Raw genomic sequence first — 25,973 nt, forward strand, 5'->3', positions numbered from 1 at the left:
ATCATATAATCTCATGTAAGGGCTGCACCTGTGTATGTGCCGCATCTGCTGTTTTGAACTAAATAATTCAAAAAAAGAAATATAGTGACATGGATTTGCCATGACATAGGTGATGGGTATGTAGCAAGCCAGCCAGGACATGCGTGTTCAGTGCGTTGCACCATTCGTGCCCAGATCATATAGTTCGCATGTACGGTGCCTTGTGCTACCATCGGAAGTTCCGCATGGTTTTCTTTGTCTCTGTATGCTTGTGATGGCAGTTGCGAAAGAGCAGAACCTCCACTTTTGTATGAAACTAGAAATAATCAAGCAAGTTAAACAACTTGCGAAGAAATCCGAAGTCACCGCAGCGTACAAGATTTCAATAAGCATGCTGAGCACCACTTTGAAAGAACAAGGCTGACGTTCGGACTAAAGCAGGGAAGACCAGGCGCTCGCGGTGCCAGACATGTTCGCTGAGCTGTGTTTGATGTTGGGGCAGCTGTGTACAAATAGCTCCTCGACGTTCGGTCACGAAAAATTCTCATTTCTGGCCCCCTGATTGAGGAAAAGGCAAAGGACTTTGCTTTTGTTCTCAACAGACCCGACTTGCCCGGTGGCTCTGTTTGGCCGCGAGGCTTTTAAGAACACCACGAAATTGTCGGCAAGGCAATCGCTGATGAGAGCCGTGCCATGGACATGATGCTCTGAACAAATGGATTGAAGAAACCACGGGGGACATCATGGCAAGGGACCAACCCTGTGATATTTTCAACACAGATGAAACTCCATTATTTCGGCCGATGCTTCAGAACAAGACGCTGGCGTGTGTTGTGATGACAAGTCCCACAGGGGGAAAAGTTAACTAGGCTAGAATATCAGCGTTGCTCGCCACTAACATGGCTGGGTCGATGAAACTGCAACCACTTGTGATTGGAGAAAGCAACCCTCCATGATGCTTGCACAATGCGCTTTCAGTTCTAGTGACTTACTGGTCCAGTCGAAGAGCATGGATGACTCGTAAACTTTTTTAATGACCTGGTAGGCCAAGGTCACAACGTCTACCACCTCATAGACAACTGGTCTGCCCACTAGTGCAGGCTAGTCCTAGCAACGTTGACCTTTGCTTCCTGCTGCTGAATGTTATGTGGGTGCTTTGCTTCAACCCTTGGACTAGGGGATAATATACGCAGTGAAGGCTGGTTGTAGTAAGTGTTTGATTTTTCCCTACACAACCTGAGGATTGGAAATGATATTGTGCCATAGAATAAGGGCCAGCGCCCGACTACGCTTCGTCTTCCTCACACACAAATACTATGCTTGGTCATCATCTTTATCGAAGCCTACGGCCGTAACATAATCCCTGCTGGCAGAAGCACCGTCCCGAGGCATGTTACGGCCGTAGGCTTGGACAAAGATGATGACGAAGCATGGTGCTTGTGTGCGTGGTGGACGAGGGGGACGAAGTGTATTCGGCAGCTGCGTGAAGTGGTGGGTGATGTGGCGGCTCTTCGCTTGTTCGAAGCGGCGACATTCCTGAATGATACCATCAACTGGCGCATAGTTCTTGTAAAGGAGGAGTTCAAAGGCGTTATCCGCAATGCCTTTAAGGACGTGGCCCACCTTGTCGCTCTTGGACATCGTGCCGTCGACTTCAAGCATAGCGCTAACAAATCCTGGATGTACGATACGTAAGACTCCATGGACATCTGTTCACGGAAGGCGAGCTTCTTTTTAGCAGCAAGCTGTCAGCCGATCGGCTTACCAAACAGGTCATGGAGCTTCTGCTTGCAGGTCTCCCAACTGGTGAGGTCGTCCTCATAGGTCTCGAACCACACCCGCGCTGTACCCTTCAGGTAGAAGATCACGTTGGCCAGCTTACGGGTAGGATCCCACTGGTTGTGTATGCTGACGCACTCGTGCATCGCGAGCCAATCCTCCAAGTCAACACCGTCTGTTCTGCAGAAGGTCGCGTGCAAGCGCTGGTGCATCATACCCTTTGATTGGCATAGTGGAACAAATTGAAAGAAGGAGTTCGCCGCGGAGTTATGTCTTGGCTGTTGCGGCACTGAGCACCTCTACCAATAATGTGACGGTTAGAAATGTATATTTACAGAAGGGGATTAATATATACAGAAAGAGACAGCAGTGGAGCCATAGAATAAGGGCCAGCGCCCGAATACACTTTGTCCTCCTCGTCCACCCCACACACAAACACCATGCTTCGTCGTCATCTTTGTCAAACCTTACTGCTGTAACATAAAAATCAACCTCTTAGGTGCCTTGTCTATGCTGAGTGGAATTTGGAATGATGTCATAATGAAACTGTAAAAGACCGCTTCTGACGTTCTGGCCTCTGCTTTCCCGGAGGAGATGGAGCAGATTCTGTGTTGGTGAGCTCGAAGAAGCTCTCGCAGGTCTTGATGATTTGTGGAAACAGGTGTCCATATTTCCTGGTGCTATTTGTGATGGGGCAACCGCAGGCGACTTTATCTCTACGAATGACAACATGGAGGCCACATGGGAGCTTGCGAATGGAAACATCATTGCCGACGTTGCGGATAACCATGACACCACTAAAGCGAACTGTTGTGAGAACTTAAGAGAACCTGTGCTCATGTGCTTTGATATGCTTCGTGCACTCAGCATGGTTCGTTGACAGAAGGCTCTGGTCTCAGCTATTCGGAGTCTATCGATGACATTGAAAGATGTGTTCTCCCTCGAGGCAATGAAGAAGAAGAAACAGAGAAAAAAAAATGACAGATGATTACTATAGTCTGTAATGTGAGGTTTGAACGCTTCTCTTCACATGCCACCTGCCAGCGCTGGCAGGTGGCAGGCAGGTGGCGCTAGCAGGTGGTTACGCCGACAGCACCGACGACGACGTGGAACGCAGGAGCAGGTGCCTAAGCGCTGTGCTCTGAAATTCACCACTAGGTGCCTAAGAGCTGTGCTCTAAAATTCATCACTATTTCACTCGGTAATCTGTGTGCAGTAAGTGGCTGTCATAGGAACAAATTTTTTCCATGTCAGTGTGTTTGTATGTTATTAAATTTACTGGTACTATTATACTGAATACACACAATATCTAACTCATAGACGTTTTTTTTTTCCCCCCCCCGAGTTCGATTTATACAAGTTCCACTGTATTGAAAGCCTGTTCCAACACAGGAGAGGCTAGGAATGATTGAATCTGGTTCCTTGTTGGAATAATCGGGAAGTTTGTGTTTTTGAAAGCGAGAGAACTACTACATGAATACAACACCTTTTTTTTTTTTTGGCGTTCACTGCATAGTCGTAACAGCGCAGTGCCACTGTGTGCAGGCAAAGTGGTGGTGGCCCTTTACACCTACAATGCGAGGGATGATGGTGATCTCAGCTTTAGGAAGGGAGACCGGCTTCAGATTCTGAATGACAGGTGAGCGGCACTTCTCGATTATTTAGGATCAAGTTTGGAATGTCTGCTCTGTTCGCTTCCAGTGAGCACTGGCTCCCAACGCTTGTCAATTTACTCGTGTGCCTTTTAGCATGTGTGACTTGGCGTTAAGATAAGTTGAATTGAAATTGAATTCAACATGCTCATCACTTGTCTGTGATTTCAGTGATCCAGACTGGTGGCACGCAAAGCAGCTTAACGGATCACACACTGGCTACATTCCGCAGAACTACGTGGCATTTGAGAAGACAGTTGAGAGCGAAGAGTGAGTTTAGATTCTTTGTTACCCTCCGCTCTACCGCTGCGAGCTTTTTCTTTTCTTTTTTTTTCATCTCCTCCACTGACCATGAGGGTTTCCTTTCTATCTATTGCAGTGCACACAGTAAGATATTAAAGAAGATGTGAAAAACAGACGTAAGTTGGTCTGGTAAAGTGTAGTGCTTCAGCTGTAAAGAATAGTCTGTGCTTAGTCCAATGTTTAGGGGAATTGCCCGAGGTGGACTAGATTTGTAATAAAGGTGTAATTACTCATTAGGGCTCCCTTTTTGGGAATTTTCCTATACATTGGACTAAGCACCATTTCCATTCCAAGTTGGTCAGCTTGCTCTCGCCTTACCATCTGCTAGCCGTCCTTGTTAGCAGATGGTAGAGAAACTACCCCAGGCAGGTGGTGGTACCTAGTTCGACCATCGGACAAGGACGAATTTTTCTTCAGCTATGAAGTTTCTGTGAAAGCTGTATAGCATTCCTTTGTAGCTGTAGGTGCTGCACTTAGGTGGTTGCTAATGAGTGATTGCTGCTTTATTAGAGCCTGTGTTTTTGTGTGTGTGTTTTTAAGGTGTGGATTAAGCTATGTCATTTTTTTTCCTTCCTGGTTTGGGGTTGTGGGAAAAGCTATTGGCAATAAACGAAGAGCTTGCACAGCACATTTTACCAAAAGGTCATGCTGGTTGATCTGCACTGCAACTCTCAGTGCATGATGTGCAAACCTCGACTGAAAAGTGTATATATATTGCTTTTAGTATAGAGTGGTGTGCACAGCTCTCACCAAAAGCTTAACAGTTAAGGTCTCAAGCTAACAGTGCAACGGTTGCAGATGAGTCATGAGGGGGTCCGCTTGGTACCTGATTGCAAAACAGTACCGTAACAAAAAAGACGCATGCACATAGAAAAAGAATGAACAGGGCTGGCGACGCAGGTTCAGTGCTAGTTCTCATCCATTCCTTCTTTCGGTGCACGTGTCTGTCTCATTGTTCTACCTTTTCAGCAACAGCTGTGGATCTGTTTAGTTTGCCAGTAGCCTCTTTTCTGTGTTCTGTTGACCTCCCTAACGAGCTTGAGTCGAATGGGCAGTGCACTGGTTTTGACGTTAAAGGTATTTGCTGGACACTGTTTCCTCTTGTCAAAGAGGTGCCCTCTTTTTTGTTTTTATTTTCTTTCCCAGCTGGTTCTTTGGCAAGGTGTCGCGCAAAGATGCCGAGAAGATGCTGATGCTGGCTTCAAACCCCAGGGGCACATTCCTCATCCGCAACAGTGAGCAGACAACAGGTGTGTCCCAGCGTTGCATGCGCTAATATTCCCTACTTTTGAAAGGTTTGTGCAGAGGAAAAGGGCTGTTCACACGCTCGTGCCCAAGCATTAGCTTTTCGTTCTTGTCACAAGCTGTCTTGCTTTGTTGCACCGGCGGTGTACTGCACCGCAGTCCTCCATTACTTGGCGCATAACTCCCGGAGTCCTCCTGGTAACTCCTGGTGTTTTGAGGAATTGTGGCAAGTGCGAGAGCAGTCTCTGTGTGTATGTGGTAATTTTCGGAAGCCTTTGGCCTTCAGGAGGTCTGGTCCTTTTCATGCACTAGCGAGCGTCTTTTTTGCAGTAACCGATTGGGCTAAGGGGCATTAGCATAATATGTCGTAGCTCTAAACTCTTGTGTTCTGCCACTGTCCAAAGTTAATGTTGCCTAGCTGGAATTGAGCCTCCAGGTACATGTGTGCTGGGATAGGGTCGCTTTCGTGGATGTGCCACCTGTGGCCATCTGGTCCTGGCCAGCCTGGATGTAATAGTACCTTATGCGGGGTTGCATTTACTGCTGCCATTCCTTTGCTCCAGGGCAAGTGACTGTTTTCTCTTTCTGCAGAGAGCAGTCGTTTGAAACTAAATTAATCACTTGCAGTGATCCTGTACTTTGATTAGCGTGCGAACAAGCCTACCGCATTTTGCAACATCAGCCGTCTGTAGCCACCATGACGTAGCAGCATCAGTGTAATAGTAGTGGGCATTGTTTAGCAGCTGGATGCACTGAACTGAAATGTCAGCATCTATGTAATTCTGTTAGCCCCTGTACACTTTTTATTTTGTGTGCAAAGAGGCTGTAATGGCGTGTTTCTTTCTCTATGCGCGATGCAGGGGCGTACTCGCTGTCGATCCGCGACTTTGAGCCGACCAAAGGGGACCACGTGAAGCACTACAAGGTGAAGACCATGGACAACGGGGGCTTCTTTGTCACCACCAAGAAGACCTTCTCCACCCTCCAAGAGCTCATCTCCTACTACATGGGTGCGTGGCAGTAACGTTGTAAATTCATCTACCTACTAATCAGCACCCAACTCGTTAGTTGAAGCCAAATTGCTTTGGATGTTCACATGACATTTGATTTAGTCCGATCGTCTCGCTAATCATGCTGCTGTGATTCACTCCTTTATTTTTGCCTTCAAGTGAATTGCACCTGGCAGAGTCCAACACATTTTCTGGCAAATTGCTTCACATATTATTGCGACCCGTTAATTTCATCTCTTAGTTTTGGCCGCATAACAATTTCGCTATACTCAAGCCGCCAGGTGTCACATCCAGATGTGACTAGAAGGTACCGGCCATGTATTAGTTGCTGTTGAAATAAGCATGTCATGCCAGAAATCCAAAGTGGGCTTTTTCTACCACGTTTTTTTTCCCAGCATGTAGAAATTGTGCTTTAGGAATACAGGCCTGATCACACATGTACCCCCTTTGGCAAAAGTAACCGAGCAGCAGGTTTTTGCTTTTCAATGGTACAACTGAGCCTTTACAGCGCCCCTAAAGACTGAAAGGTGCCAGATGAGAGGACAAGGGTTCACCTTATCGTATTTACACTCGTGTCTATAACAATATTCAAGTGCCACAAAAATTCTATTGTTATAGTTATAACTGATAATTGTTATAAACGGGTTGCACGAAAAGAAGCATAACAACTGGAAAGAGGGGTCACGGACGGCAAGTGACATGCGAGCTCCGCCGTGGCATCGTTTTGGTGGCCCCAAAAGGGGCCTTGTAAAAAATACGAGAAGGTTGCTGCGGTAGCCTCTCAGCTTGAGAAATCCCGAACAAACGCTGGGGTGAAATCGCCACAAGCATCTCGCAGTGTACTTCTCATTGGCTTGCACGAGAAAACCCCAAGTCTGTCAGCTTTGCTTGCCTCACGCGAAGCTTGCAGAAATCCTTCTCCATGGCATCCAGGTTCGCCACGTAGTGCAGCGGAAGGTTTCCGTAGTGCAGCGGAGGATCGTCGACACCGTCAGTTGTGATAGTGCGTACTTCTTATCGAAGTCACACACTTTGTTACCGTCTCTATAGTCCTTCACGATAATTGCACTTCGTCTCCAAATCAATAGCCATGCGCTTTCTTTTCACCGGCAATGTCGTCCGATAATCAGTGGGCAGATCAGCCATCTTTCGTTTCGGCGGCGATTCAAACGAGACGGAGAAACCACGTGGCCAGGAACGACTTCGGTGCAATCAACTAACACAAACAACCAAAATCCGTTGGCAGAACTACGCAGAATGAGGGGCAAGCGAGCAGATCAGCGATGTCGGCGCATTGGCGAGGTCCATTCGTGTTTCGGAGGGTGGCGCAGCGTAGAGCTATAGGTGCAGCTCATTTCGGTTTGGAGGGGTGGAAGAGCGACGGGAGAGAGGCGTGCGAGGCTGGCAATGCCGAGAAGGCCGGAAAACAGGTTCTGTTTTATGAGCGCACAGCGGCGGGCAGGGTGCAGCGGCTGGAATTCTCTTTTTTTCTTTTCAAGGATTTCGCATTCCACTACCTTTTGGCACGAGCACTCAGGAGCCAGACTCATTGTTATAACCGTAATGCGGCATGGGGGCATTGTAGTAAGTGGGTTATTTTACCATAGGAGACATACAAAAGTGGACGGTGCAGCAGCTTTCCATTGTTGTACCCGATATATTGTTAAGACCGGTATTGTTATAAGTGGGTACGACTGTACTCGAAGGCAAGTCGATCCCCCACATCACGTTTCTGGAACAAGAAAAAACAAACAAGCTTCGAAGTCGTTTACACTTGGTCTTTAATAATAGAAAGCAATAGCACTATCCTGCGGCCTCCACTTATCGCCAGCCGCTATCTGCTTTCGCGCGCGGGCGCACCGGTGGGCACATCCCAAACCCAAAATGTATTAGTCACTGGACTACTCGTCCACACTTGCGCCATTGTCCTCACTAGCGCTGCCGTCGTGATCGCTGCTGCGGTCCCACAGCTTGCTGTTGTAGCGTTGCCGTGCAGCGAAATCCCGCACTTAGCAAACAGCCACATCACGACATCCTGAAAATTTTGCCTCTCTGCAGCTGACACACCTGTATCACCCGTTGCGAACGTCAAACTTGCGGCCCGGCTCGCGGCTGTTCGTTTCCGGCGTAAAAAATGGCAGCCATCTTGAATGTAGCCGTGAACGAGCGCAGGTCGCTTGCCGGACCTGGAGCACAAATTATGACTGATGAAGCACTACATTAAAAACTTGTGAAACGCGGCCGGCAGTAGTCAAATGCATCAGAGCCAAAGAGAAACTGCGCGTGAACATCGTTGGCTATTTCGTCGGCTACCGACACTCCCCGGCACCGTTGCTGGTCCAAGTAGGGGTGCCGCCTCGATTGGAACAGCGGCCCTTCCATCACCTATCAACGCTCCCTTGAGCGCCGAGTGTGCGGTTGAAAGTAAACAAAAAAAGCTTGGATGATACCTATTAAGAGTAAAACATGAATGCATTATCTGGCCACTGCCGCTTATCACCAGCCGCTATCTGCAGCCACATGTGGGGTATGGGCTAGTGCCGGTTTTTTATTATTGACAGCCACCATCGGCCGCCGTGCGTGTGGTTGGGATGCCGGTTTGCATGTTGATATAGCAGCTGCTCAAGGCCAGCACCAAGAGCGATGCGATGGAGCTGTACAGCAAAAATGCAGTTATGCTGTAGCATGCCTGATATGTTGTTTGTCTTGCCTTTATTTATGGTGCGATGCTTTGATTTCGATTTTGAGTCCCCCCCCCCCCCCCCCCTCTGCCCCACTTCGGATTTTCAGATTTCGAAAAATAGGCCGACTTACAATCGTGTAAATATGGTACGTTACATAAATTCCGAGCTTAAGGTATGGTATCAGTGCTTCGCAGCGCGTCTAAGAAAGGGACCACCGTTGCCCGGTTACTTTTGGCAAAGATGGTACTGTCACTTGTCAAAGTTATCGAGATTGCTTGGTGCCAGTCCACATTTGGAATGTTTAAAGTTTCATCAGCATACATTAGGACAAAAATTATTGTGGGACTCTAAAAAGAATGAAAAATAGTGTCCCTGCCCATGCCAAATATACGAGGACAGTCAGATCAGCCTTGGGGGAACCCTAGATTTAGGAGCGACACGGATGAGATCATCTGCCCTGTCGTCGCATGGTAGGTCGTAAATGTCGCTTCGCGATAGTGCCGGCGTTTTGACAGCCTACGTTTAGCGCGTGGAGCAATGATGGCAGACTGGCCAAACCGGGACTCTAGACTCTGTCAGTGATTTGATGCCACTGTATACAGTGGCTTTTGGCTTTGCCTCCATGCCAATGTCGAGCACACTTGTGTGTAAAAAATTTTGTTGTGGCTGTTGGTGCAGTTCTGTCAGCTGTGTGGCACAAGCGCAAACGACTGACGGCGCAAATGTGAAACTATGGCGCAGCAAATGCTGTAGAAACACTGCTCCGAGCCATGTTTCTGTCACAATTCATTGTCACAATTTCTAGGTTCCAGAACGCAAGTATTGTGTAGGATTGAACTGGCTGCTATGAAAACAGCATGCATGCGAGCCATAACTTCGCCTGCTATGTGCGCTCTCCCTCTTGCATCTGCTTTCCTTCCACCAGCAGCTGCTTGGGCAGGCAGAGAGCTATCGCCTCTCTGACATTCTGTGTATGTGAATGACCGCTTGAGCCACAAAGCCTTTCAGATTCCAGAGGACCATGCTGCCCTTGCGAGGAGTAAAAAAAAATGAAAACTGCAGCCAACAGTGTACACTATTCTGTGCGGTTTCCCAACAACTGCGCTTCCTGGCTCGTACCTGTTTTTTTTTTGTCTGGCCCACAAAAAAGGGGACAGTGGGGTTGTGCTGTGTTTCTTATTTGCCTTTTCCGAATTCACTTGTAAGCCTTGCCTTTCCTGTCCCTGCCTGTGCGCAGAAGGTGCAAATGGCTTGTGCCATAAGCTGACCATCGCGTGCCCCAAGCCCAAGCCCGTCCTCTGGGACCTGTCCCCGGAGACACGCGATGAGTGGGAGATCCCCCGTAACACGGTGCAGCTCCTCCGCAAGTTGGGCAGCGGCAACTTTGGCGAGGTCTGGTATGGTGAGTGTCGACACTGCTGTGCCTTGGTTTTTTTTTTCTTGCTCTTTCTGCATCATCAAAGACTTTTTTGTTGCATCAGTCAGTCGGATTGAATGCCTATTCTGTAGGTGTGTGCAAATAGTGTTTTTTTTGGTTCGAAGTGAATTTGAATCGAATAGTAATTTTCTTTGAATAATTTCGAAGCAAATATTTAAAATACTTCTAGCACACAAAATAAGTTGAATGGTACAATGGACTCTTTAAAAGTCGTGTGTATTACGAACACACAAGGCCATTACCAGAAAAAAAAAAGAATGCATTGAACTTCATCGCACTCATAGAAGCATGTTGACGTCCTGCAAAAGGGGCCGTCAAAAAGTTAGCTGTGGTTTAGCTCTGGTTAAACCTGGTATGTAGCGAGAGCTACACGTTATGACTACGCTTAGGCTTTGCTGTGGTTAAGCAATTTAATGCTGCTGATGATTTACTTGGCTATACTCTGTCTATGCTTGTTTCGTTCCAACACTGAAGTCTGCCTTCCTTCAGCGATGCCAAACTCAGCACGTCGTCTTCTACCTTTGCGGATTCTCTGTCTGAGGCTAAGCGAGCTCGTCTAGCCGCGTCATCATTACGACGCTTATCGAGATGTTTGACACGCTCTTCTTTGGTCTCTTCGGCACGCTGTCTCGTCCTTGTTTCGTTCCGACACCGAAGTCTAGCTTCTTTCAGCCTAGCGGACTCATCGTTCTCCATTACAGCCGAAGCACAAAAGCAGCGTTTCTTCGGCGCCACGTCAGCGTTTGGGCTATTGGCTTCGCCGGCGGCGAAAATTCGGCGCTTGGAGCAAGGCGACGCAGGGAGATGCAGATATCTGGCTAGGCCAGATCTCAGCGTTGGCGCCGGAAATACCTCGTAGATGGGGATTGGTGGGGCCAAAAGCTGCGGCCCGTTTCTGCAAAGGCAGCAGTGCCCCTTCTGCACAGTTGCTATTGTCCGTCCCCCTTGCCCCCGCATAAGGTTCCTGTCGCCGCTGAATGGGACGATTAGCTACGGGCAGGGGATAATTGAGGGAATTTACCCACGGTGTCTCCCCACCCTCGTCTGGAGGCGCCAGTTCGTATGCCCTCATGTGTTTGGCCGCCCTCTCCTGCGGCCTCCGAGCGACGACGCGGTAGACAAGACGCTGACGCGACGCCGAACAAACGCTGTGGCTGAGGTGGGTGAGTTGTCACCCACCCCCGTGTGCACGCCTATGCCTGATAAGTGTACGCACTGCATGCCCAGTGCCGCTGCGGCACCTGCAGTCTGCTCATACTCATTCCACGGAGATCAAGAGAACCGCGCGCCCTCCGATTAGAGCACTATCCGCGGCTGCTATGGCGATCCGATTCCGTGAAGAGCCATTGAACATGCGCAGATCATCTTGAGGACATCACAAGGTGCCAGCCAGCTGTTAGCACCCCTGCCCTGTCGCGACCAGTCAGCGCGCGCACACTAGTGGTGCGCGGCAGTGGATCCGCTATGCTAACTCTTTCCACTGATGCACGCCACCGAGCGCGGTTACGGCGAGTGTGTATCGCGGGTAGCGCGGCCGCGTACACCTGGCAAGTACAGATCTGGGTGCCACGCTTTCACCTGCTCGTGTCTGTTGCCGCGACCGTGCGCAGATCAATTCCGGCATGTGCGCGGGAGTGCAGGCACGCGACGTGGGGTCGAGGCTTTAGTTAGCACATGCCGCGTTGCGATCCTGGAGTACGAAGCAAGAGTTACAGAAATGTTATTTTCTCGGGACGAATAGAATACCAAACTTTTAGTGTCGCTTAGAAGCGATCTTTAAACAGGTGTTGGGCAGCAATAGATGAAGACCTATAGCACTGCATGGGCAAAAATTCAAGGTTGCAGTTTTTCTTTCAATAAAGGCTCTCATTGACACAAACCACCAGCTTCTAGAATTGCACTGACACGAGCTTGAAGTAGCTAATGGAGTGTGCAGTACGAGTCTTGAAATAACGAAGTTAGCAGTTTGGTTCCTATCTTAATGTGTATTGCATGGGTCATCCTTGTTTTGTTATGTGAAAAGCCTTTGCAATCATTTTTGCACGAATATGCAAAAATATGTAAGTCTGTATGAGAGCTTGGCTCTAACCTGAAAGCATCGAAACCTTCTATAGAAGTCAGTCACTGTTGCGCTTGGAGAGGTTGTGAGAGAAATCTGTTCCACTCACTGATTTTGATGCAGATCGCTCATGAAGCATCTCCGCTTCACCTGTTGGCTTAGTAAGTGCATGTTTGATTCGCTCTGTCCATCCTGAGATAAAAATGGTGCTGATGATTTTTCTACCAGGGATTACTGTGAGGGCCTGCATCTCTTCTGCAAGTTATGCTGAGGAACATAATGCAGGGCGTGATATAATTTCGCATAGTCCACATTGTGCTGATAGCAAATATTTAAACAAAAAAATCAAATTTACGTTAATTAGCTCATTATCCCAAGAATGCTCGAACATAGTGTGTGCTGGCTGTATTTTTTTTCTGAAGCTTTAAAAAGCAGGATTGTTAAAAACTTGGGAAACTGCTGTGTAGTTGTGTCTGATATTGTTTGCATGCGTTACTTGTGATGTCAAAAATTCTGGACGCAGTTCATGTGCTGGTAACTGAATATTATCGGCTGCATTTCCTTAATGTGTAGTATTTTACTTTGTTATTCGTGGCCAGTGCTTTGCCCGCCGCCTGACCAACTGACAGGCACGCTTGCTTCATTAAGCAGGTCTCGTCAATTTGCGGTAGTTAGCACCAACTGATGACGAGGGAACTGTTACCACTCGCAGGGGTGTGGAAAGGCGGCACAGAGGTGGCCATCAAGACGCTGAAGCCGGGCACCATGGACCCGGCGGCCTTCCTCCAGGAGGCGTCCATCATGAAGCAGTTCCGGCACGACAAGTTGGTCTCCCTGTATGCCGTCTGCTCCAAGGAGGAGCCCATCTACATCATCACTGAGTACATGGCACACGGCTCGCTGCTCGAGTACCTTCGCAGCCGAGAGGGCCGCGCACTCAAGCTGCCCACCCTCATCGACATGGCCTCTCAGGTTAGCACTGTGTGTGCTTGCTTCAGTGGGACCTGTGTGTGTGTGGGGGGTGCTTTTAAAAGAGAAGAACTCGCAGGATAGTGAGCACTGTGTCACGTGAGGTTCGGAGGCGGTTGTTTGTGGTGGTGAATGTAATATCGTTTATTCATTGTCTCCTTCTCTGGCAGAGTGAACGTGAAGTTACTATGCTGTCACTCCTGACGTCACTGTGTTGTCACCGCTCAGCGTGGTGCCCTGCCATGGCACACTGCAGGGATGTCACGTGTGATGATGCATGCTGACCAGTCAGCATGGTGTGTTGCAGTGACCTCATGCGTGGCACCACTGCATGCTGACCAATATAAGTGTGGCGTGGCGTTACGCTGACAACGCCACTGCTGCAAAGTTGAGAAACGCACTCTTGACAGCTGTCGCTGTAAAATTGTAAAATTGTACGAGATAGAGGCATGTCCAAGGAGAGCACAATGCATTAGACAGATCTTGTGGTCTCTCCGCTTGCACCTTCTTCTCTTGCCAATGCACCTTTCACGACCTCCTCTCAGTCATGAGTAACGGTGAATTCCAGTTGCAGATTCAGAGTATTTCAGGGTCAGCTTTTTGTGGTCTTGAGGTTGAAGTGGTTGGCTACAGGTGGGATTAGCATTGCATTAATTCTGCCAGAAATTATTCTACTGTAGCAACTATTCCATTGGCTGATGGGGATTGCATGTTCTAGTGACTAATTGGTAGGAGTTGCCAAGCCAAGGTTCAAATCGGCCTATTCTCTCTAAAGCTGCAGTTGGAATTCCGGCAATCTGTGCACTCCCTGTTTACCTTACTTGGAAACTAAATGCCAGTGAAGCAATGGGCAGAACGCATTCAACAATGATACGACTTCAATTTCTGGTCCTTGTGGAACGCTCCTGTTTGTCCAACTGTATTTCCACTTAGCAGGACTGCAGTTGACGAGGAGAAGGTGTTCTACTATAGCCACTAATTTAACCATGGTGCCATCATTAGATGCATCATGGTTTTCATCTGCATGAAATGGCGTCATCGGACTCATTGCATATTAAGGGTTTACCACTTTAAATTACTTCCATGAGAGCATGTATCAGACACGTGACCAGTTGGTCACATTAATAGGGCATGCGACCTAATAATTTTTATGTAATCCATAGACCCCCGTCCACATTTTCTTGTCACATTCTTTCTTCCACATCCCCCTTACATCCAGTATCCATTAACATTGTTCCAGTGTCATATCAGATCGTTTCTGGCGAAGGGAAGTCTGCCGACCAAGATCAGGTCTCCAACTGGCTTTCCGACTCTGCCGGCGGTGATTTCTCGGAAACAAAAGGAGGCAGCAGGCGGGGGCCAATTTTTTGTTGGGCTGCATCCCACTTGCGGGCATGGTCACCACAGCAGTGAGATCTTCCAATTGCTTTGGGGGCATTATGTCAAACTAGTGTCAAACAGCAGCCCTTCCATCAACTATCAACGCTCCCTTGAGTGCCGAGCGTGCATTTTGAAAGCAAAAAAAGAACTTGTTAGACGCTGGAGCTTCCTGTAGAACGCGATTGCGTTATCGGGCTGCCGCCGCTTATTAGCAACCACAGTCAACAGCCACGTGTGGGGTGCCGTTGGCTGCTTATCGATAGCGGCCATTGGCTGCCACCCGCACGCACGGGGAGGGTATGCCAGTTCTGCGCATTTAGTACATAGCAGCTGCTCAAGGCCAGCACCAAGAGCAATGCGACGGAGCCGCGCAGCAAAAATGCAACCATGCTGTAGCATGATCGATATCTCGTTTCTCACCTTTACTTATAGTGTGGAACAGCGGCCCTTCTATCAACACTCCCTTGAGCGCCGAGCGCGCATTTGAAAGTAAAAAGAAAACTTGTTGGATGCTTGAGCTTCCTGTGGAACGCGATTGTGTTATCGGGCCGCCGCCGCTTATCAGCAACCGTAGTCAGCAGCCACGTGTGGGGTGCCAGTTTGCTGTTATCGATAGCCGCCATCGGCCACCGCCCGTGCGAGCGGGGAAGGGGATGCCAGTTTTGCATGTTGACATAGAAGCTCCTCAAGGCCAGCACCAAGAGCGATGCGATGGAGCCTCGCAGCAAAAGTGCAACCATGCTGTAGCATGCCTGATATCTCGTTTGTCTCGTCTTTACTTACAGTGCGATGTTTTCGTTTCGATTGTAAGTCGACCCCCCACTTCGGATTTTCATATAAAAAAAAAATAGGTCGACTTACAATCGTGTAAATACAGTAGTACTCACGTCAAAATCACGTGACCAAAAAGCAGCGATTGGTGCATGCATTGATGATGTGCAGTAGGCTTTGTAGGCTTTGTGCCCGTCATTTCTCGTTGCCATTTTGGTGTTCTGAGCGTCCTGCTTGCACTTGTTCGCACTTGTCGTTTCTTCTGCTTTCGTGCCGCGTTTCACCCGTGCGCTTCACCATGTTTAGGAAGCGGAAGGCATTATCACTGAAAGAAAAACTTGACATCCTCGCAAAAGTCGACGAAAATCCGCAGAAGAAATGTGTGGACCAGGCACGCAAACTTTGTTTGCCTGTCTGCGCTGAACACGATCGTCGGTAAGTGTGAGGAAATTCGGAAGAACATACAAGTTTTCGGTGCCGGCGTGAAAAAAACAAGGGGTGCCCAGCATGGCAAGATGGAAGAGATTCTACTGGCATGGTTCAAAGAAGTAAGGGCGGTGGTCGTGAACGTGGACTGTTGTTCGCAAGAAAGCACATGAGATTGCACTCTCGTTGGGCATCGACGACCTTAAAGCTTCGGGCGGGTGGCTCCACCATTTCAAAACATGGCATGACCTGTCATATAAAGATCGTTTCCGGTGAAGGGAAGTCTGCCGACCAAGATCAGGTCTCCAACTGGCTTTCGACTCTGCCGGCGGTGGTTTCTCAGTACCAGCCAAGGGACGTGTTCAGCGCAGATGAAGCTGGATTGTTCATCAACCTTCAGCCCGAGAAAAGTCTCACCATGATAGGTGAGACGTGTCAAGGAGAAAAAAAAATGCAAAGAAAGAGCCACCGTATTGTTTTGCTGCAACGCTGATGAGACTGAGAAGCTTAAGCCTACTGTCATTGGCAAGTTCTGGAAGCCACGCTGCTCCTCGCGTAACCCGCCCCTTCCTGTCGTTTACAAAGCGGATAGGAAGTCATGGATGAAAGGAGCCCTTTTTACAGAGTTCCTCACCCGTCTGGATGCCCGGATGCATGCCAAGAACTGTAAAATTCTTCTCTTTCTCAACAATTGTGCCGCGCACCTTGTCGATACTTTGTAACTGCAAAACGTGAAAGTAATTTTCCTGCCGCCCAACTGCACCAGTCATTTGCAGTCCTTAGATTCAAAAATCATAAGCAGCGTCAAATTTCACTTCAGGAGCTTGTTGGTCAGGCGCTTTTTGGCCAAGTTTGACCAGAAAGATGCCAGCTTGAAGGTGGACCTTCTTGATGCCATCTGTTTTGTGGCGATGTCATGGGATCGCGTCAAACCCGAAACGATCGCCAACTGCTTCTAGAAGTGTGGCTTTTTTTGTGTGTCTGCCGATACGGTTGAAAATGAAAATGACGGCGCGGGGATTAACATCCCGGACTGAGGTGACCTCATCATCGACATGTCTCCGGAAGAGTTTGTATCGGCAGACGACCGATTGGTGACATGCGAATTACGCACTGTCCAAGACATCATAGCAGATGTTACCGCTGAAGAGGAGAGCGACGACGATGACAACCGAGACGCTGGAGATTGCAGCGGCGATCGTCGGCCATTAAATACTGACGGCGCATTCAAAGCTTTGGACGCGCTTCATGGCTTTGTTGCATCTGTGGAGCTCAAGTGATGAAACTGCTACTCGTTTCTACGAGTTCCAAAAAAGCTTGCTGCAGTACATCGAAAAACAAAGTGTAGCGCAAAGTGACGGGTTATATTAAAGTGCTTTAATAAAGACAAGTTCTGTGCCAAGTATGTATTATTCACGATCATTTGGAGCCCGTTTTTTGGGTAGTACGATTTTCGGATACTGCATTTTTATTTTCGGTGCCCGTGAGAATCATATCAAACGAGATTCCACTGTAATAAGAGAACAGAAGTGTGACCGCTCCTTCAGATTTGTTTTCCTGCCTTGTGAATAGCATGGCCATCATTGTCTCTCCTGCTCTCAATGCAGATTGCGGGCGGCATGGCCTACCTGGAGAGCAAGCAGTTGATCCACCGCGACTTGGCCGCACGCAACATTCTTGTCGGCGAGGGACACATCGTCAAGGTTGCGGACTTTGGACTGGCAAGGATCATTGAAGACTCCGAGTACACCGCAAGGCAAGGTTAGTGTCATTTTCGTGGCCAAGTATATCTTTAGCGAGGACAGAAAGCCGTTTTGTCACAGATTTTTTTCACTGGGCAGCAGTGTGTGTCAACTTTGGAAATTAGTTCATATTGCTGGGAGACTACTGTGCTTTGGATGGTGGGTATTCTGTGATAGTCTGTGCAGTTACAGTAGACTTGCTTTGAGGGAAACTTGAAGGTACAGCAAAATCTCGATACAGCAAACTCTGCGGGGCCGCCCAGAATCGTTCATTGTATTGAAATATCTTAATAATGAAATCCTCAGAAATCGGAGCTTGTACAGTAAATGTTCACATTCGAGCTCTAAGGGACCGAAAAAAATGTTTGAATTATCGAATGATCCTGAAAAAGCTGTCAAGAACTGCTTGCATTACGGTAAATTTATTTTTTGGAAGACTGAGTAGTGGTTGCTCGATTTTCAGGTGACAACAGTGCAGCAGTGACTGTTTTTCACGTTTATAGCAATGCCTTGTTGCTCGCATACTGTCAGGATCATCTAAGCAAAACTGCTCCATAATTGTTAGGACCTCCCATATCCTTCACGGTGAGATGCGGTGTAGCTCTACTCCTACCACATCACACCCATCATAAGCGGCACCATCGCCTATGTGGAGGCTTCACCATACAAGCAGCGAACAGCACGTGATGAGCACGCAGTTTTAGCGCTCTGGAAGAAAAGAACCATACGGGCGGAAACGAAGGAAACTGCTCAGTGGCGCCAAAGCGGCGGGGGATAAAATGGGGAAACCAGTGAGACCCAGTGGAGCTCTAACCAGTGCCTGTCATTCCGGACGGTTCCCTCTGGCTGACATATGAAACGGGGTGCGCATACTTCGTCACATAATTGAGGCTTTTAATGCTACATGATAGACCGCTTATAACGCATACCGCGGGAGTTGGGAAAGTCCGGATCATAAACGGTACTGCACTGTAACCAAAATGTAGCTTTTCCATGCATTCACGTTTTCAGAACGACCAGCCTACCTTTCAAAATGCATCTGACAATGCATCAGACGCACAACACTGCAATCACAAGAAACAAAGAAGTTTATTTGATCTTTTTGTCGAACCTTTGTGATGAATGAAAGAATGACGTTATTTTAGTCTGGCGCTGCGACTGAACTGTGTTGCTAATGGCTTCATCTTCAAAAAGCGGGAGGCACTTGCTCGGTGAGGTTTCTCTGAGCTCAGTGTAGGCGCAGTTTGTTGCAACCATCGAGTGCGTCTTGGCATGAAACTTCTGCTGCACTTTCACTCACTTGTCAGAGGCTCATCGTCACCGTGCACCACTGCCACGATGTCTTCATCTGTGGCGGCTACTTCACACACAACGCCGTCTGGGCCGGCGATGACGAGCTTATCTCGTGCCGGTCCTTGAAACGCTGAATGCAACCGTTTAATGGGTTGAAATAATCATGCCCCAAAATGTTTGCAAGGCACCTGGCCTTGGCTTGCAACATCGAGCCACGACAGGAACGCTCTAGGCCAGGACCTCTCGAGACTGTGAAAACAAAGCGGCGATATCTTCGTACTTCAATGCACGAATCCGCTTCCTTGCTAGCAAAGCGGAGGCTTTCTGCAGCTGTTGTCCCAACTTGTCGCTGTTCTTCCAAATGGTAGACACAGTAGCGTCGGCGACACCATACTTTTTTTCCACCGTATTCTTTTTCAAACCGCTCTTGACACTCCTCACAATGCTCTGCTTGGTTTCAAGAGCGTGCCATTTCCTGGCTTTCGGAGGCGCAGACACCATTGGAACTGAAGACAGGCAAGTCAGCTGACAACGTGAGCAAGTCTACCAGCCTCTGCTATGTTGTCAACTTTTCGCTACACGAAACGACACATATTGCGCTCATGGGTTCAGGCGTGACAAGACGCTGCCACGTGCGCGCGTGGTACGAGCAGTGCTTGCAGCATCATGCCATGCGTCTGCGGCCGCCGCTCGAGCAAGCTCGTCTGGCCGTGCCATCACGTGCTTCCCAGTTTTGTCCAGTCAGTTTGCCCAACGGAGGCGCATCGGAGAGTGAGTGATAAAAACGCCTGCTTTTGGGACTTTTTTTTTTTCAATTCTCTCCTGCCTTCAGCCTTGCGTTGAAGCATACTGACAACACTCCCCCGCCCCGCCTGTTGCCCCCTTGCGCAATCTTGCCTGCCGGTACCCAAGGGCCCGCGCCGGTATGCAGGCCTCCAGGCTTTCAAGAAACCGCACTATATGTAGTCTTCAGTTACGCGCTGCCGTGTATTAAGTGGTACGGCAATACATTTAACTCTATGGGAAGCGAACCGGTTGTCACAAAAATCCGCATACAATGCAGTCCCGCATTATAAGTAGTTAATGTTATAAATGGTCTGAGCTATATATCCATATGAGAGATTAGCCGGGCCCGCACCTCGTTGTAAAACGCGGGTCGTCACAGGAACGGTGGACGCATTATTGGGGTTCCACTGTACAGGCATTCTGGTGGGAATTTTTGAAAAGGTCATGACTTTTCACTGTAGTTCACTGTAGCCTGAAAATTTGTTTTGTTTTATCAGCAGTGCCTGCCAAAGCATGTGTTAGCGTACCAGATGTGTCCAAATATCTCTCGCATGAAAGTAGTGAATGAATTCACCTTGCTGCATGAAGGTAGCTTCAAAAAGTTTTTTTTTTTCACTGTGTGTGATCAAGAGCAGTGTAGCAAGTGCATGATTGATTTTTCTGTCCAATGCGCAGGTGCAAAGTTCCCCATCAAGTGGACAGCCCCCGAGGCGGCCCTGTACGGCAAGTTTTCCATAAAGTCCGACGTGTGGTCCTACGGCATCTTGCTTTACGAACTCCTCACCTACGGGCAGATCCCTTACCCGGGTATGCGTGGCCTGCAATCAGAGCCCTCAACTTTCAGTACATTCAGTACTTTTGGAGTGAAAGCTCCATTTCTCACGCACAAATCTTGAAGGTCATGTTACGGTGCAGATATGACCTTGAAACGGCCTCTGTTAATAAAAGAACAGAAGACAATTGTGGTCTAGATGGGAGTTGAACCCGGGCATCCAGCATGCGAGACGGAGACTCTTCCACTTCGCCACAACTGTTCGACTCTTGCAAGTGAATGAAGGCACGTCTAGTGAAAGCACAGATGTTTAAGAAACGTATCTTCGAGATATGTACTGAGGCGTGCACGAATAATTTAATTATGAGCATTTAAATTTTAGATATCCCAATTAAGCGAGTAGCAAAGTATGTTTCTGGTGAATTTCCTTCGTGCATTGCGTGCAGCCGTAGCGCCATCATGCAGCACCCACTGAAACCCCAACACGCAATGTACAGTGATGGTCCAGCAGATGGCGTGTGTCTAGTGAATGCACAGATGTCTTGGAAGCGTATCTTCGAGTTATATATTGAGGCACTCATGAATAATTTAATTGAATAATTTAAGCATGTGAATTACAAAACAGAAACCATGTCTAACCATGCATGACCGTGTCTAGCCAATCATAACCGACCTTTCGCAACTAACCAGGCTCAGTCTAGTTGAAACATAGCTGCATTTTTTTAGTGCAGGATACGTATTGGAACTTTTACCCACAGATTTGTGTTTGCAAAAAAAAAGAAAAAGGTTGCTGCATTCATCACGTTACGAGAAATTGACGCACACTGTTCTAAAGGTTTCATTTGTGAGTGCTCTCTGAAGTCACGAGTTTCCCAGGTGTGCCAAAAAATTGTGGGAGCGCCCGCCGTGCCTTCTGTGCACTTTGTTCTAAGGTGTGTTGAGTTTTTGTTCTCTGAACGCTGCAGCTACGAAAAGGTACTGTCGGGAGTGAGTGTGGTTTATGCCAGGCATCATTGCATTGCTCACTGCTCTTGTGACGGTGTCTGCACCAAGCAGAGCACCATGGATTAAAACATGCTGACACACCTCCAGGTAAAAGTACTTACCCTATATGTTCATCAACTGTTTCTGCACCAAGCGCTGCCAGAAAGGTGTGCAAGAACCAAGTATGGCTGAATTTTTAATAATATGCACACCACTTCTGCTCCTCACAACTAATAACATATGTACTTATGGTCTCCGGACCATGGAAGGAAGCGCCCCCGCAATTCTGTGATAGCCCCGGAAACAGGCTAATTAATGCATGAGATGGAAAGAGGTTCAGCAAACGAGTTGCTGCTTGACATCAACACAGGTAAACATGGCTTCCCCGAAAGCAATGGTGCTGAGGGCACAAATGCCAAGATGATATGTGGCCGCACCTGAATGGATCCTGCAAGAAATTCAGCGGGTCACATGTGTATAAGCCTGTGATTTATTGTTTTTGAAGTTGCCTGAAACACTGTTAACCTGCTATGTGTGCAGAGGTTTGCCTTTAGTTTTAGTTGTAATAGCTTGTGGGTACAGAACGATATTCTCATGTCATCCTTACATCCTTACACATTTAGTAGGGGTGCAGCTATCTGATTGAGTGAGTGCACTGTAGCTTCTGAGGTGCTGCAAAATGCTTTTTAAGTACAGAGCTCGTGAATACCACCGGCACAACCCTAAGCGGGGGCTGCATGCCTTGGAACGCACGTAAATGAAAACATTAGAGTAGATTTTTGATAGATAGGAAGGGGGAAGTAGATTGTGTACATATCCGCTGATAGTAAGAGGCAATCTGAGACGATGTAGCCTCACTGTTGCCCTGCCAGTTTGTTGTCCTAAATGCTGGTGGGCAACTTGTGGCCCCTAATTCACAGCATTCTGTTTGCCTTGCATGAGAATCAATTAGACACTTGGCACGTTTCTTCAACTGCACCTTCCCACGTTTGCAGCGATGCCCAATCGGCAGGTGATTGAGGTCGTGGACCGGGGTTACCGGATGCCTAGGCCGGCCAACTGCGACTGCCCCGAGTCGGTCTACAACATCATGCTCAACTGCTGGGAGGCCGACCCCGAGAAGCGGCCCACGTTCGAGTACCTCCATGGCTTCTTCGACGACTACTTCGTCTCCGCGGAGCCCAGCTACAGGGACGCCGAGGAATTCTGAGCAATGCGAACAAGCAGCATGTGTCCCACGAAGCTGCAGGGCCGAGACAAAGAACGAGTGTCTTTAGCTTCGGTGCATTTCGGAGGCTCAAAAGGAAATGCCAAGCGCCCAGGGGCATAGGGCAACAGCGCAAGTCTTGTGCTGTGCCGAGAAAGTTCACACGTTTCAGAGAGGGCTCGTGAAAGATGAGAGCATTGCCCTGTGCAATTTTTCAACTGCCAAGCTGAACAGAAAATCATTTTAAAAATCTTCCTTTACATCGTGGTGACTTCTCTCGCCTTGCGTGCACTCTTTATGACGCTGTTCATTCAAGGAAATAGTTAAAATTGATGTCCACCTGAGTCCATTAATACAGCTTCGAAAGAATTTAATGCAGGTTTATGAACTGTGGACTATTGAAGGTCACCAATGACTTTTGTTACGGAGGCTGGGCTTGTGAATCGCATAGACTTTGCATCAAGTCTTCCACACTGCTAAGTTGCAGAATACTTCACACGGAAGATTGCTGGCTTGGTTCTCCTTTCCAGCTTGCTGCCACTGGGAATGTGCATGTAAAAACTTTGCTGCTTAGTTGTATTGTGATGCAAAGAAAACATTTGCGTGAAAACCTATCCAGCAAACTTTACACCCACAGTTTTGGAAAGTGACAGGGTTTTAGATGCTGATTTTAGGACCAGAAACGTCTCCATAAATTATGGCTTCCTGCATTGCCATGCCTTGGACTTTACAGTGGCAGAAAATTTCAGACCGTCAAATCTTTCCTTCTATACTGTGCTTTTCCTTCAGCAGTAGTGTTTACTAATGGTTCATACACTACTGCTGACTGCAAGAAACTGTTTTGTTCACTATCCAAACCCGCGAGAACCCTCGCGCCACAAGTTGTTCCCAGGAAGCTCAACTGACGGAAATACCCTTCGTACATATCAGCTGTCTAGCAGAATTAGTTGTCTTGTACAGTTTGTATTGCCATTGTGACGTGTCATGCCAAACGGGTCCGTATTTACAAAAAAAAGGAAAAAATGGCCAAGACTGTGACTTCAGTATTAAGCGAAACCTTTCTTTCCTCTGCTGAATTTGCGACAGTGATTGCCAGAGATTGGGCTGCTCCTGAAAACTTTGTGAGGTTCAAACCATTGTGAATGACCTCGTCACTGAGTTTGCCAAAGTTAGTCGGCTTACTACAATAACTACATTACGTAGCCTGTGCTTGCTAGTGCGGCATCAGGTACTTCACATATATTGTACCACTTTTTCTTCTTTTTGCAAATTGAAAGGTGACAGTTAAGCCACATGAAATAAGGCACTCCAGCGCTGAACTATGGACACTAAATAGAACAGTGTATTTTATTGTATTCCAAGTGGTGCTTCTGTGAAAATACTTTTGTAATGCGGGGAGCTTGACATGACAACCTTACAGCACCTATTACAGGGGTTCACAGTGAGTCCCGGAAGATGCCTGGATAGCAGATGTGGGCATTTTACCTCAAAAATCTCAACCTCACCTCAACCGCAAAAAAAATTTTCCAACCTCTCTCAACCTCATCAGTTGAGGTTGATGTCTCCAGAAACGACTTCATCTCACTTTTCCTGGGCCCAAACAAAAAAAAAACACAAAAAGCGATTACGAAGTTTTTCAGTTAAAAACAAGAGAATATACAGAAGTAGTGTGGAAGGGAATATACAGAAGTGTGAGATTCGAAAGGGGACGACACCGATCAAAAGCTTCGATGATGTTGTACAGGTTTTTCTGGCTTCGTTTCTTTTTTCATCGAATCAATGTGTGTCCTTGTTAAGAACCACCTGCATCACGTCCTCTCGCCTGTGCTGACTGCTCCAGTTTCTGTTAAGTTACCGCGTAATGTACAGCAGGATCCTCTTTACTCAACTGCAATGCAAGAGCCGTGACGTCAGCACCGGCAACGAGCATGGACACAAAGCACTCATTTTTGGAAATGTGGCGGAGAGTTTGAAGGATGCTTCACTCCCGCCCCCGGTTGGCCCGGTATTGCACTACCTCCGGGATCGGCCTTGTCTTTAGCGTGTCTTTACTATCCTGTTTTTCTATTCCATCTTTCAACTCTCCTACTATCTGCACGTGGTAGCGATTGTGGCTCGGCTTGAGCCAGTGAGCAGGCCTGTGAACTTTCCTTTTCTTTCTTCCTGGCAACAACAGACAGACAGACAGTTATTTGTTTGCAGCATCAGACAATGCTACCGCGGGCCAACGTGAGTTGTGCTTTGTGCTCCCAGGAGTTTGAGCCAATCGGGACGCAGCTACGGCTGCTACGCCAGCAGGGGAAGGGGGAGGGAGAGTGGCGTGCCATTACAGCAGCACTCCTTCCAGGAAGACCAGAGAGGTGCATCTTCCTGTAGGCTCGGGTTGAACGGACATTACGGCGCAGCACCAAAAGCTAAGAGCAAACTGCGGCATCCGGTTGTCCAAACGGGAAACCGAACACCAAGCGTCATTGCATGAACACTGCAGTGGTGCGCTCCAACTCCACTTCAGACTACAAAAAGTCTCGACCTCAAAATTTCAACCTCACTGAATGACGACCTCACTCAACCTCAAACTCATGCATGAGGCTGAGATCGAAACCTCATGAGGTTGCCCGCCTCTACTGTATAGCAGCCACTGACACCCCGTACCCGACCAGAGTCTATGCAGATCCCACCCGCATCGGCCCATTGTCCCCCAGGAAGTGACGAACGGGGCAGAACGGCATCCTCTGGGACTCTCACTGCGAGTCCCAGTAATATGCGCCAGAAAATTCCACTGTGTCTAGAGTGATCTTTTACTTTTTCGAACTTCATTGATGTGTTTCTCTGTGTGTATAAAGTCTTGCATCCTCTTTTGGAAAAAAGAGGGGACCAAGAGTGTTCTGTAATGACAAGTAGGACATGTGGCTTTTTGCCCATCCAGTCATCATAATTGCTACTTGCATGTGTCCCCCCGCTTTAAAGTGTAATGTCAGCCTTCAGCATTTAAGTCGGGGGGTTCTCAGTCTTTTTATGCCCTGGGGTACCGCAATGGCTTTCATAAGGAACACTGGGTGTCTTGGCTTGCGCACCTGCCTACCTAAAATTCATGTTAAAAGGAGCATGCCAACACATGGCACCTTGAGAGATGCCCAAGTTCAATTAATAATGACTGGCTGTACAGTGAAACAGTCTGTAATGAACAAGTACAGCGTGGTTGGTCCCAAACTAAAGTGTGTAAAAGGAAGGCAGGGGCTGGTGCATGCGTGGATTAGGTGCTCGGGTAACCCGACAGAGCTTTTTGAAGAACCCCGGGGATCGCTGAACCAAGTTTGAGAACCCCTGGTGTAAGTGAACGAACTTCATAAAAAAGGATGTTTTTCCAAGCTTCGGAAAGGGTGTAAAAAGAGAATTTATTCTTCAAGTGAACCTTCATGGTCCTGCTCGCAGGCTTTCTATTGGGACCTCTACTCAGTTCGAAGAATGATTTTTTTTACCAGCCGAAAAAAGAC

The 25,973-nt window shown here is 48.0% G+C and overlaps 1 protein-coding gene across 3 annotated transcripts in view; it reads left to right on the forward strand.

The window, feature by feature from the left end:
• The window catches only part of Src64B (Tyrosine-protein kinase Src64B), a 36,812-nt gene extending 12,795 nt beyond the window's left edge, over nt 1-24,017 (forward strand). The window contains exons 4-12 of one of the 3 annotated variants that reach the window (XM_077639531.1): nt 3,304-3,397; nt 3,582-3,680; nt 4,860-4,963; nt 5,819-5,968; nt 9,890-10,054; nt 12,862-13,121; nt 17,303-17,456; nt 20,192-20,323; nt 22,268-24,017. In XM_077639531.1, coding sequence (XP_077495657.1) covers nt 3,304-3,397; nt 3,582-3,680; nt 4,860-4,963; nt 5,819-5,968; nt 9,890-10,054; nt 12,862-13,121; nt 17,303-17,456; nt 20,192-20,323; nt 22,268-22,482 — 1,373 coding nt within the window. In that variant the 3' untranslated portion in view covers nt 22,483-24,017. The remainder of the gene's footprint in view (nt 1-3,303; nt 3,398-3,581; nt 3,681-4,859; nt 4,964-5,818; nt 5,969-9,889; nt 10,055-12,861; nt 13,122-17,302; nt 17,457-20,191; nt 20,324-22,267) is intronic. The other 2 variants (XM_077639532.1, XM_077639533.1) reach the window with 2 other exon arrangements.
• The last annotated feature ends 1,956 nt before the right edge of the window (nt 24,018-25,973 follow it).

This window comes from Amblyomma americanum, chromosome 10 (assembly GCF_052857255.1).
Source record: "Amblyomma americanum isolate KBUSLIRL-KWMA chromosome 10, ASM5285725v1, whole genome shotgun sequence".
Lineage (NCBI taxonomy): Eukaryota > Metazoa > Arthropoda > Arachnida > Ixodida > Ixodidae > Amblyomma > Amblyomma americanum.